The following is a 12,660-nucleotide window of genomic DNA, read 5'->3' as shown; positions in this document are numbered from 1 at the left end:
CTCTGCAATTTCCCCTGGCTGTCGCACGCCCATTGAACTCGAAAAGCAAATCAATTTTGGACCACACTTTCCAGTATTTCGGGGCTCCAGGAATTGGACAAATGGCCCAAGACATTTGTCATAATCCGGCATAAAGGAATTGCCATTGTCCCAGTTGTCATCCCCTTTCCCTACGCCTCCGGACATTGTCCTTTCCCGAGGCGGATGCCGGGGCAAAGGACTGGCCTCGAGGCGTATGGAAAGTATTCGAAACGTTGTTCCTAATTGAGTCCTGTATTGATCTTGGATTCGATTTACCTCACAGCTAAAGGATGCATTCTATATGCACCTTGGAGCAAGAATATCGTTTGTAGCGGAATCCAATATAAGTTTGGTCATAAAAACACCCATCTGTATAATGTCTTTAATTATCCTTGTGCTTAGAGTCTCTGTCTTTGTCATCGTATGGTACATTTCTTATCAGGGGACTTCAAAAGCGGCGGAAACTTTTGCTTTGAAGCGGGCGGAGGGGGTAAAAAAGCAGCAAAAAAGTTTAATTAAATAAATTACAAAATGCTTTGCCAGCGACAACAATTCATTAAAAGAATCAAAGACAAAGGGAAGCCGGCCCGGGCGAAAACAAACAAAAAGTTGAGGCATCCTGCCAAAACCAGTAGCCAGGACACGCACCCAGCCACAGCCACAGCCACAGGCAGAAGCAGAGGCAGAGGCCCAGACAGAGGATACGTTTGCAAGGATTCAAGATTCGCCGGCAAATTAAAAGCCAACTGTGAAGGCTTCCATAAATCACGGCTAGCCCTGTGAGTGGGCCGTCTAGGTGGTTCCATCTGGTTGTAGACAAAAGCGTCTAAGCAGAAAGCGGCCAGCCACAATAACTTTTAAGAAATTATTATGTTTTTTTATGTTTTTTGTTTCTCCGCTTGTGCGCTTCCCTTTGCAGATTGCCGTAGCCGGTAGGTAGGACCTTGCCGGAGAGCGAGGGGCTAGCATGGACACGGAACGATGTCGACTTATTTGCATGTTTGTCAGAGGTTTTTTCTGTTTTTCTGTTTTTTTATTTGGATTATTTGTTGTTGCTGCTTCTGGCGCTGGTGGGCGCTTTTAGTTTCCGGCGCGTTGCACTTGGAACGAGGTCTGACAAAGTTGCCGCCGAGACAAACAATGTACAATTTTGCGGGGGCGGGGGAAAGAGGGCGGGTCGGTCCTCCGTTCAAATTGCGTTGAAAGCTCCCGAATGTCCCATTTTTCCTGTGGTTGTAGCTGCCACGAGTATTGCTATTGTGGAGCCCAGTGCGGAGTAAAAGGCCAACAGAAGGTGCAGGAAAGAGACGAGCAAATGGCGAATAAAAAGTATAAAAAAAAAACCGGAGAGCAGGGCAGAACGGAAGGCACAAAAAAATGTGTGGCACGAACAACGGCAAACGACAACGTTCCGGAACAGAAGCGGAAATTGTGAAATATACAAACGTTCGTCTTGTTTAGGTGTGGAGCTACATGCAAAGTGGGCCTGATCCAGATCCAGATCCATCCTCATCCACAGCCGCACCGCCCACCCGAGCCCTACTGGGCAAGGAGCATTCCGTAATAAAAATGTATGGATCCCGGTCTGGACAGCGGCAAAATGTCACATTGTTAAAACAAAAAGTACAAGCCAAAAGGAAAACCGACAAATAAAAGGAATGGAGTGGAGCAATCCCAACAATTTGTAGCCAGGCGCCAAACGCCCGTACATACATAAATACGTACGTACTTACATTTGTATATCCGTTAAAAGACTCTTATTAAAACGGCTGCATTTAGGCCGCTTCACACGCCACTATCCCCAGCGGGATAACAAATTGGACCGACAGGCGGCAGACAAACCAAACAACATCAAAAAATGTACATGGCCGTGTAATGAATATAAAAAGATTCAAGGCACAAAAAATGGCAGAACAAGCGAGTAATTTTCCTGTTGAAATGATTTAAATGTGTGCAAGGAATTAACAAATTGTTCAAGCATTAAGCATACCATAAACACGGATAAGATTGAAGCCAGGCTTGAGCGTATGGCTTCCTTGGTCCTACCCGTCCTCTTGTCCATATGGAGGTCGAATTATGCCTGAACCAGCATGAACCATTTAGGGTTATATGCCACAATTATGCCCTGAATTATCCCTTAAGATCCCTTAGCAAACTCATTAATTATTTTCTTTCCTCTTTCCTTATTGGATGACGAACCATTCCCAGAGCAGACCAAAAAGTTAAATACTTTGGCTTATTATGATACCAAAACTATGGCAATATTTGCTAGATTTTACCTACATTTTACCTACAGACAAAATGAGAGCTAGCAATTCTAAAGGTAAGCCTGGAATCAATCTATAATCCATTAAAATTTTGTTAGCCTTCTGGTGATCAGAAATCCATTGAATAAATAATCTATAGTCCAGCCAAAGGGTAATACATTTCCCGTAAAGCACCAAAGGCCCGGTAATGAGTGCCGAACTAATCAATCGATGGCCATTAGAAACCCTCAGAGACAGAGAGAGAGCAAAAGTCCTTGCTGACCAAAATATGGAATTTTCCTATAATTGCCTGTCACTGCCAACCGACCAAGAAATTCGTAATTAGTTTTGAGCAGCTCTTATATTTTATGTATGTACGAGTACGAGTACGTACTCGAACATATTTTTTAATTAAATCAAATTTCCTTGAAGCTCTGATAATTGGCAGGGCCGACCGCAAGAGCTGTCAGAAATCATTGCAAAATATTGGCAGAGGAAAAAAAGAGAGGGACAGATGCAAGCCGAATGCCTCTTGGCAGTTGGCCAGGACCCATGGAGAGAGAAAGGATTTGTAATTACGAAATTAAAACTGCGACAGATGGCCCAAAAATGGGCATGATGGACTGTCTAAAATAAATAAATAGATGGCTGGATGGCTGGCTGGCTAGCTGGCTGGCAAGCTGCCTGGGTGGACGAAGGGACGGATGGATTGGCAGAGGGATTGATGGATTGACAGGCAAACCATATAGGCTGGCGTGCGGCAGGAGATCAGCCTTGGGGTGTGGCTCTTCTACAATATCCGTGAGGCCCACTTGAGCAGCCGTCCAGCCGCAGCTCCTGCCGGCATGTCCTACCTCTGACGGATCCGGATGCAGCACCAGCACCAGCACCAGCAGCACCAGAAGCATCCACAGAAACACGAGCAACGTGTCGTGACCGAGGCCACACCCCAGGCATTTCATTGGGCTTTCGAGTGGACTTCCCATCCCCGGGATGAATGGGCGAAACGGTAGCAGCGGCGACGGTGGTGGCGGCGGCAGGTGGTCCTCATTGAAATTTGTTGCATTATGCTCGGTTCGCCCGTCCCCCCCCCCCTCCCATTTTGTTCAGGATGCTGACAAAATGTCCTTGCACGATACTCACTGCTGCACTTGATTGTCAACAAAAATTGTTTTGCAGTGTGTCCTTGTTGCTGCCACAGTGCCACTGCTGCTGGTCTGAGTCTGGGTCTGGGTCTGGGCCTGGGTCTGGGAGCCGCAGCACTTCGGTTTGAAGTGACTGCAATGGCAAGCGGGGCTGGCAGGCAAAAGGACATCCAGCAGTAATTAAATTTGTTCATCTGAGCTACATAAATGGGGGACAAAAACGAGAGCACTCCGCCTCAAATTAAATTCTCTCCTACGTGGCGTTTTTTTTCGCACAAATTAGAGTCAGGCAGTCAGACACATTGTTGACAGTTTAAACCTAAATAAACACACGTGCTGGTGCCACGCCCTCTTACACATACACAAACAGGCTCGCAGTTACACACACGTACACACGACCGACACTTGAAGACGGCCATAAAGATAAATGTTTCATACACGTGAATTGCTTTGAATAAAAGCTTTGTTTGGCTTGTTTCATGTGGAAGGAAAAGCAAACGAGAGACCAAACAAACTAACATACGAGCAGGAAGCGAGAGCAGATCTTACCCCTAAGGATCCCTGGGAGTGATGGCACTCATGCTAAACATAACTCATAAGCCCCGTGGTCCTCAAGCACGTTTTAAATTCCAGCAAATTAACATTGGCGATTGCATCTGAAGTTTAATTGTGATGCTCAAGTGGAAATTAGCTTCAGATGAGAGCTAAAGCAAAGTGTTGAATGGAATTCAAAATAACGAGAAAAATTTAGGTTCCAGGATTAAAGGAGAACCCACAGAGAAAGAGTGTGGCTGGAAACTCAATTTGGAATTGTAATAATCGTTGGATATATTTTAAATATTGGTAGAATATTGCACTATCCATGAGTCTGCATCCACTCAGCCTTGCTATTCCTTTTGACTTTGTACCCATACACACTGCCTTAAGTAAATATTTTATTAAATAGATTTATTTCCTTCTACATCTCTGAAAAGTAAAGAGCTTCTCGTCTGAGCATATATTGTAGTATATATGTATTTTTATATGCGTATGATGTTCCAATTGAGATATTAAACCAAATGCCTGACCATTAAAAATCGCACGCGCTGCCATAGATACACATACACAGATGTGTACGTGTGTACATAGGAGTATCTGTGCGTGGTTGAGTGTGCTCGTGTTCGTATAATTTATTATGAGATGCTTCGTCTTAAGGAGGCCGCTAAAAGTAGGAAGGGACGAGGCTGGCTTGGGCCATAAATTCGGTTTAATAACATATTCAAATTTAGATAATATCCGTCTCTAGTGCAATATTTATGCCTGCATCCCTTTTGTCTCTCTCTCTCTCTCTCTCTCGCTTTTACATGCACACGTGTTTGTGAGTGAGGATTGTGCAATGTCAGACGCCTGAAAACTCAACTGAGTTATGTGAACACCTAAATTATCCAGGCGACAGACCCACAGCATTGCCTATTCGTGGCTCATTCCACCGACGGACGAATTCCTTGGCGAATTCCACCATTACCTTTTGAGCTCGAAGGCAGGCATGAAGTCTCAAATTCCCCCCTTATCGTCTGCTTATCTTTATGCCTGTGCCAGCTCCCAGCTTGCGGATTCATAGTTCGGACTGGAAAAACTTCTGGGCTGTGCTCCTTTACGTAAGAATCTTCATGAATATGTATTCCTCGGGGATGTCGTAGGTCTGTCTGGGTCTCTCTCTCTCTGTCTCTGTGTGTGTGTGTATTCTTGTTATTAATGAAGCATTTGCTATGGCTCCACTGACTTAGCGGATTTTTTCATTCGAACTGGAAATGGTTGAGGAAAAGCAATAGGGATTTTGTGGGGATTTACATGAATTGAGTGACGACTGCCTTCGTTTGCAGCTTGCTCTTGGCGAAGCTGATGCTGCTCTTGCTCTTTTCGCGCCATCTGCGGATGTGATTTCCGTATCAAACGTACATATGCATGGCCACGCCCACACGGCCAGACATCGACATCTAGCCAACCCAGACAACCCCCCAACCGCTTTCAATGGCCAGAACTGAACAAGAAATGGAAATTTATTGAACAGCATTCATATGCTGCGCATTATTAATATCGATTAGGGGGCGGACTGGCTACGCCTGCTCCGGGTGACGGGCGCATCTTGAAGATGTTTTTTCCATCTCTTTCGGCTCTGTATATCGCTGTGTATGTGTGTGTGTGTGTCACTGTACATGCGGTTGCCATGCCAGCACTCGAGATTGAGATACAGCCAGGCACAGCCAGGCCATGCAGTTCAGCTCTCTAGTTCCCATCGACACTGATAAAAAACACCGAGAGCACCATCGATAAAAGATATCCTTTTTGCCTCTTAGAAAAAAGTGTACACGCTGACGGGGGGCCGGGCAACATCTGTCTGAAACTAAACGGCATTTCAGCAATAATCAAGGGCCTCTTGTTGTTGTCATTGAATCGCGGCAGTCTGCACTGCCCAAGTCCAACCCGAATTGAGGGACACGTGACCCGGCAGAAGGTAACAAAAAGTTCTAGACGGGAAGAAAAACCATACGGCAGTAGTGGAGTGGTAGCTCAGATTTACACTAAATTGATATGTTCTCAGCTGAAAGCATATTTTTCTGGCTCATACTGGTCGCTGTCCATCTAATACTGGACCATCGACCATCGACTTGCTCAGAGAATTTTCAGCAAAAACACACAACGGACGAGAGAGACAATTCGTAAAAAATCATTTAGGAAAATGAAAGACGTGACTTCGTTGCATTTTCAGCTTCTTGGGGTGTTCATAAAAGAAACCAAATTGATTTTTCTATAAAAAATAGAAGAAACCAAGAATGGAGCGTAACCAGAAAGTGGCACATCCGCACACAGACACACACACATGGACTGAGAAAGAGAAACGCTTCCAGGCAGCCGCAAAAGCTGAAGCAAAAGTAGGCCACACTAGCACACCCACCACAGCCACCCCCCACACCGCCCTTCTAAGCCCACAAAACCTTGTTTGGGCTGCACTTGAAGGCGATTCTGAAGTTGGGGACTCACCGCCCATAAACACTATAGAGCCTGTTTTGGGATAGAAATAGGAGATTTTGGCCAAGGATCAGAATAGTTTAAGAAGACTTTAAGTTATATTACAAAAGCGTCGTCTCTTGATCATCTTTGCTCGTTTCATCCTCTGCTGAGAGCACTCGCATTGGCCAAAGGCTTTAACCTCATTGCAACTTAGCCCACTTTTGGCTCTGGCTCTGGCTTTTGCCTTGCCACTTACGAGTAACTGGAAAAGCAACGGCTTTCCTTATTGGCAGCGATTCGGTTGCGTTATGGGCTGATGATTGAGTGCGGCCCCAGAGAGAGTGCTTCTAATGCAGAGCGTGCTGAAGCATGACACTCGACAATTGCTGTGGCAGCCACGTGCGCCACGCTGCACAATTGTTGCAGAGCTCCGATTCAGCTTTAAGATCATTTGTCCACCCATCACCACCCAGTGCTGTGCTCTCACGGCAAACTGCTGTTCGCGTGGACAGTTTTGAGCGAAGTTTCAATCGAGTGCCCCGTGAGTGATATCCGACAAATCCTCTAAAAGCAGCAGCTGAAACTGCAACTGAAATAAAGTTGAAGTAAGCGACAAGGGGCATGCATCAGCGAAAGGTAAGCTGATTATGTAACACACACACACACACGCTAAGAGAGAGCGAGAGAGTGTGCATAGCAGATAGCATTAAAATACGGCGCACATTGAAGCCATTTTGTTTCTCAACTTTTCAACAGCTGTTTTTCAACAGTTTTTATTATTTTTTTATTAGTGACTGCCTTGAAAACAAGCTAAAATATGCGCTTTTGAAACACTTTTGCTGGCGGCTGGCACAACAAGACATAAGAAATTCAAGAATTCTAACTTATGTGGGAGAATTTATCAAGAGTGCAGCTGCAGCTGGCCCCAAAGAGCCTTTCAAAAATGCAAGACGACGGGACTGTAATTCGGTTGCTTTTGATTAAAGACTGCAAATGTGAGAGCCACAACGGCTAAGAAAAGAGTGCAAGGGGAGGAGTTTCTTAATTGATAAAGGCTTTTTCCCGGGCCAGAAAACAAAGTCTGAGGATGGAAGGGAACGCAATTTGGCCCGAACTTGGCAGTCATGTGAGAGAGCCAACACTATTACTCGATGGGGACTGACGGAGCTCAGACAGGGCTGAGCGCCATGACATTTGAATAATGCACGGACCGAGTGAATGGGCTAAAGTAGAAGCAGGAGCACGAGCAGGAGCAGGAGCACAGGCCAGGCAATAGACCACCAATTCATTATCGATTGAATCGATGTGCAATGAGAATTGAAAGCTGATGGATATTGCCTTGAAATCGAAAAAGAGGAAAGCAAAAAGCAAAACAAAGGGGGAGATTTGATAATGCCACGAGTCAAAGGAAATTCAATAAAAAACAAAAAAAAACAGTGGAGAAAACCCATAAAAATCCCTTTCTCTAAAGAAGGAGAGAGCTGGATACCGCAGTGTGTTACGAATCAATGGCTGGGCTTTTGAGGCCTTTTGTTTTGTATTTACTCGATGGACGAATGTAATTGTCAGTGCGGCACACTCCCACCCCCCCGCCGCGCACTATCTGCACCACCCATCCCATTAGGAGTCAATGCCAGAGAGAGCCCCAGGCCCCCCAAACCACTCTGTCAACAGCTCAACATATCAATCATACGCAATGTGCTGCGTGTTTCGTGCGTGCCCTAATGCCTCCGCTGGGGTGCTCACGGGGCAGAGGGGGGTGGCGTGTGCCGTCGAGTGAGGGTACACACATGCGACGCCCGGTCTTATAAATAATTTAGACCGCATATTACTCCCAAATAACAACAAACCAGCACCTCAGACTGCCTTTGACAGACACATTCCTGTTCCCCCTCAAACATAAAGGCACGAAAAAAAACCTGTCATTAGTGAATTATTTAAATTACATTGACGCCATGAAAGCCAAGTAAATATCGGAAGGGACATAGCCATAGCGGAGAAGGAGAAGGAAGTTCCCGTTCTTCAAACATATTCACTTTAAATGGTATTTCCTGATATCTCCGTGGTCGCTTGGCCCGTATCCGAATTCAAATTGACTTGGCACGCCAGTTAGGATCTTCAGGACAGGGGGGATCCTCAAGGCGGCACTCACCTGAGATTCTCAATGCGCGGCCTTCGGCACTGCGGACGATTGCGTCGATGGCTGCGGTCCTTTTTGCAGCGGCAGTCGCAGTGCATGATGCACAAGGCGATGGATGAGATGACCGTTATCACAAAGGGCACCGCGAAAAAATTGATGATCACGGCCACCTGATCGTCGTGACTGTAGGACGTGAGCACTACGGTCTTGTTCTTCCGCGAGTAGTAGCACGGATAGATGGCGCCGTCGGCGCCGTAGTAGTCGTTGAAGGTCTTGCACGTGACCGTGGGCGGGTAGCCGCAGCCCTTAATGTTCACTAGCAGCGTGGCCTCCCCGGACTGCTCCCAGTCGGCCGTGTAGTTGCTAAAGTCGGTCATGTTCTCCGGAATGGTAATGTTCTGCTCGATGAACGTCACGTAGATATGCACGCAGCGGTAGAGGTCAGAGGTGCAGCCCTCGCGGCAGGAGCTCCAGGAGCAGTTGAAGATGCCCACCAGATCCTCGCGACGCGTGGTCGTGCAGAGCGTGGGATTCTCGATGAAATCGTGGCTCAGCGTGGAGATGGCCGGGTCCACGTAGAGCGGCACCAGGAAGAGCAGCGAAGCACCGGCGGTCACCGAGAAGAAGGCCAGAGTCGAGGTGCCGTAGAAACGCGCACGTTCCCGCCACGAGCGAAAGCGCCGATTGCCATTTTTCTTTTTTGGAGCCAGTTCTCGGATTTTACGTAACCGTAGCTCTTGTTGTTGCTGCTCGAGTAGTAATTCCGAACTGCCACTCCTCATATTATTGTCCGTGCACACAGGGCGCTGATGTTGCTGATTGTTGCTGCTGCTGCTATCGTCCTTGGCGTCGGCGTTGGCGTTCGCGTCGCAGCAGCAGCTGCAACGGCATCAACGAGTGCGTCGTGCTTCTGATTCTGCTACTGCTTCGGATGGTCCTGGTTCTGGTTCTGGTTCCTCGCGTTGCACTTCAACCGTATATATGTATGTGGGTGTTGTGTTGGGTGTGCGACAGAGAGGGGCAGATTGCAGCCGGCGTTGACAGCGGCAGCGGCAGCGGCAGCGGCAGCGGTAGCGGCAGTGGCAGCGTCGTGCTCTGCCTACCTACCGCAACATAGAGAGAAGCAGCGCAATTCGGATATTGAGGTTATGTACACACGCTTCGGCGCAGAGAGGCCAGGCGACATAGAGAGGGCGCAAATGAGAGACGGATGACAGGCTGGCTAGCTAGCTAGGTAAGGGCGAAACAGCTGTTTCACAGTCAGAAAAAAGTGAGAGAGAGGCGCCGCTCTGGTGTTCATTGGTTTTAAATTGTAGTTCACTGCGCTCCCTGGCGGTTTCCCCTCACACAATTTCTGTCATTTAATTGGCCGCTCATTGGATCACTGAACAAAAAAAAGCAACAACATTAGCACTAAAATCACACAGATTCGTTATGTTTTCGTGGGTGAATCGGCGAGTGGGTGGCTCTCCCAACAGCTGTTGATGTAGGTTAGTTTAAGAACAAGAGCGAGAGCGAGAGCGAGAGTGAGAGCGAGAGCGGACGTGAGCGCGCGTCGGAAATCGAGAGAACATCGCTGTCGACGCCACTGTCACTGCCAGCGTGAACGGCAACGGCAACGGCAACGGCTACGTCGACGCTGGCGTAGGCGTCAGCGCTGTCGCCCCAGTGACTGTGTAACCTTTTTGCTTGTGTGTGTTGCGGGTGGAATCATTTATGCTACACATTTTAATTGCATTGTTGTCGGTGCCATTTTATTACTTTTAAATTTACATCGTTTTTCCCACTAAACTCAATGCGAATATATCCCTAATATATAGAAGTTGTCGCGCTGTTCGAAAAACCTCTCCACTAGATGGAACTTTTGCTCCTGCCTGCCATGACATCCGTTCACCTTGATATTCTATTCGGTGTTGTTGCCACTTCGCGTGACTCTGGACGTGGGTCAATTTGGACATTAGCCGCAGTCCCACAGTTTTGTTTCGGACCTCTTCCCTTGTGTTTTTTTTTTTCCATTTTATGGCCGGTGGACCGTTTCATTTCATTCGCTTTCGCCTTTGTCCTGGCACGCATTTCACAATTTTCATCATAGACAGAAACACAGACGCAGACACAGACACAGACACAGACACGCTGGCTTAACTGTTATTGTGGCCTAACTGTTATAGTTGGTATGATTTCATTCCCATAAGCTGTATCTACGCGTATGTGGGGCTGGGCTGGCCCAGGCCCACGCGGCGTATGAGTAATACACTGACCGACAGTACATACGTGTAGCCCTGGCTCGAGGAAGTGTGACATTTAAGCGATTCAAACGGTAGCAGCACTTCCACCCACAATACATTCATCCGTTGGAAAACACAATAGCTTTTCCACTTCGTACACACATCAGCAATCAACAATCAGCAAAGGCTGTGATTGGAGACTGGGGGATTGGGGGGACATATCGCCAAACTTCTTGAGCGCCTGCCTTTGCCATAAAAATTACGTCTCAAGTATAAACCAGCCGCCCACGCCGCCTTTTGGCCTACGACCGCCAGGACGGACAGGCCCCAAGTCGGGCAAACGGAATGGAAAAGAGAGATGGAAGGCTAGAGCCCAGAATGAAAGTAAAATGGAAATGGAAATAGAAATAAAACATTCAGCGTCAAGCGTCGAACTAACTTTCAAGAGCAGAAATGGCAGCTGCTGCCCTGCAGCCCACGCGGTTTTTTGATTTTGTTGCTAACGTTGTTGCTGCCGGATGGAGGGAGGAGGGGGCGGCACTTTCACTTGATTTATTTATTTTATTTTTTTTCACTTTTTAGAGTAGAGAATGCTTGTGGGATTTTCGTATTTTGCACAATGCTACGCCGATTACGGCACGATATTTGCCATAGAATTAGAAAATGCCAATAGTGCTATTGGCTCTGGCGCTGGCTTTTCCGCACGCACGCACGCACACACACACACACGCACACATAGAGACAGACAGACAGAATCGACACGAGAAGCGCGCGCGCTTGGCCCTGACGTGCCTCTCGGAGTGTCCAAAACTAATGCCACCAGCGACGGCAGAGCCGCCACAACAGTCGAGTTTAGTCAACGACGCGACGGCAGCAGCGACGCCAGCGTTCTGAGGAGCTGCGCAACCAGGCCTGCCCCCCTTTATGTCCCTGTACATGGTCGAATTATTCGCAAGGTATGGCCAACTCAAAGAGCAGAACAATTGTCCTCTCCTTCCTCTTCAGTACCTGTTAAATAAATGTGAATGAATCTCCACCAAAGTATGTTACATTGTTCAAATTGCGATATAGACTTTTTACACTAACACGCATTTCCTATCGATATCGTAATAGACGCACTGACGCAAAATAGGCGTTCACATGGGCAGACTCGGCCCGAAAACAGCTGATTTTCGCTTTGACGAAAGCAATCCAAATTTTGTAAATCAAACAATGCTGATGCTTCTCTTTTATCTGCGGTGTATTTGCAAGTTTGTGCAAGAACTGCCTGTAGATATGCGAGTTTCTTCTGTATTTTCATTCGTAGTTATTGTTCAACAAAAAAAATATAACAATTTAATATTACAAAAATAAAAAATTTCTTATCCGACAGGTACTTTTGTGTCTCCTTAAATGGCACTAATGACACAACCACAAGGATCAGTTCCTAGACCCATCCTAAATAATGCTTACATGAACTGTCGTTCTCGGTTTTCACTGGGTTACGCTGATCCCTATGTTCGCTGATGACACGTTCACTATTCCGCTCTGGTTCTTCTAATGAAATCCAAAATAACCTTCAACACTCTCTCAAGGCTCCCTCTTTTTCACAAAAAGCGCAGTCTATCGTCTCTGCCAATCAATCTAGATAAAAAGATTATTTTCAGTGAACATATAAGTACAACCGTCGATACAAAAAACAAGACCATTGGGATACTAAATCCGTCAATAGATCTTTATTTCAAATATTCTCTTAAGATTAAAGATGATTTTCAATCTTAGTTAATATTCTTCAACCCGAATGTATCACGAAAAAGCTAATAGTAAGCCGATTGTTGACCGGACGATCATAGCACGAAAAAAAATAAATTCGAAATTTGATTCCTGGATGTACTACCTATGTAGTTGTCCTA

General features: G+C 46.6%; 1 protein-coding gene across 1 annotated transcript in view; it reads right to left on the bottom strand.

Moving 5' to 3' along the window:
- The window catches only part of Teh1 (tipE homolog 1), a 30,992-nt gene extending 19,340 nt beyond the window's left edge, over positions 1–11,652 (bottom strand). The window contains exons 1-2 of the mRNA XM_033383490.1: positions 11,208–11,652; positions 8,556–9,927 (exon numbers count right to left, since the gene is read on the bottom strand). Coding sequence (XP_033239381.1) covers positions 8,556–9,325 — 770 coding nt within the window. The 5' untranslated portion in view covers positions 9,326–9,927; positions 11,208–11,652. The remainder of the gene's footprint in view (positions 1–8,555; positions 9,928–11,207) is intronic.
- Between the last annotated feature and the right edge of the window lie 1,008 nt (positions 11,653–12,660).

Source organism: Drosophila pseudoobscura, chromosome 2 (assembly GCF_009870125.1).
Source record: "Drosophila pseudoobscura strain MV-25-SWS-2005 chromosome 2, UCI_Dpse_MV25, whole genome shotgun sequence".
Lineage (NCBI taxonomy): Eukaryota > Metazoa > Arthropoda > Insecta > Diptera > Drosophilidae > Drosophila > Drosophila pseudoobscura.
This window is presented reverse-complemented; position numbering and strand designations above follow the sequence as displayed.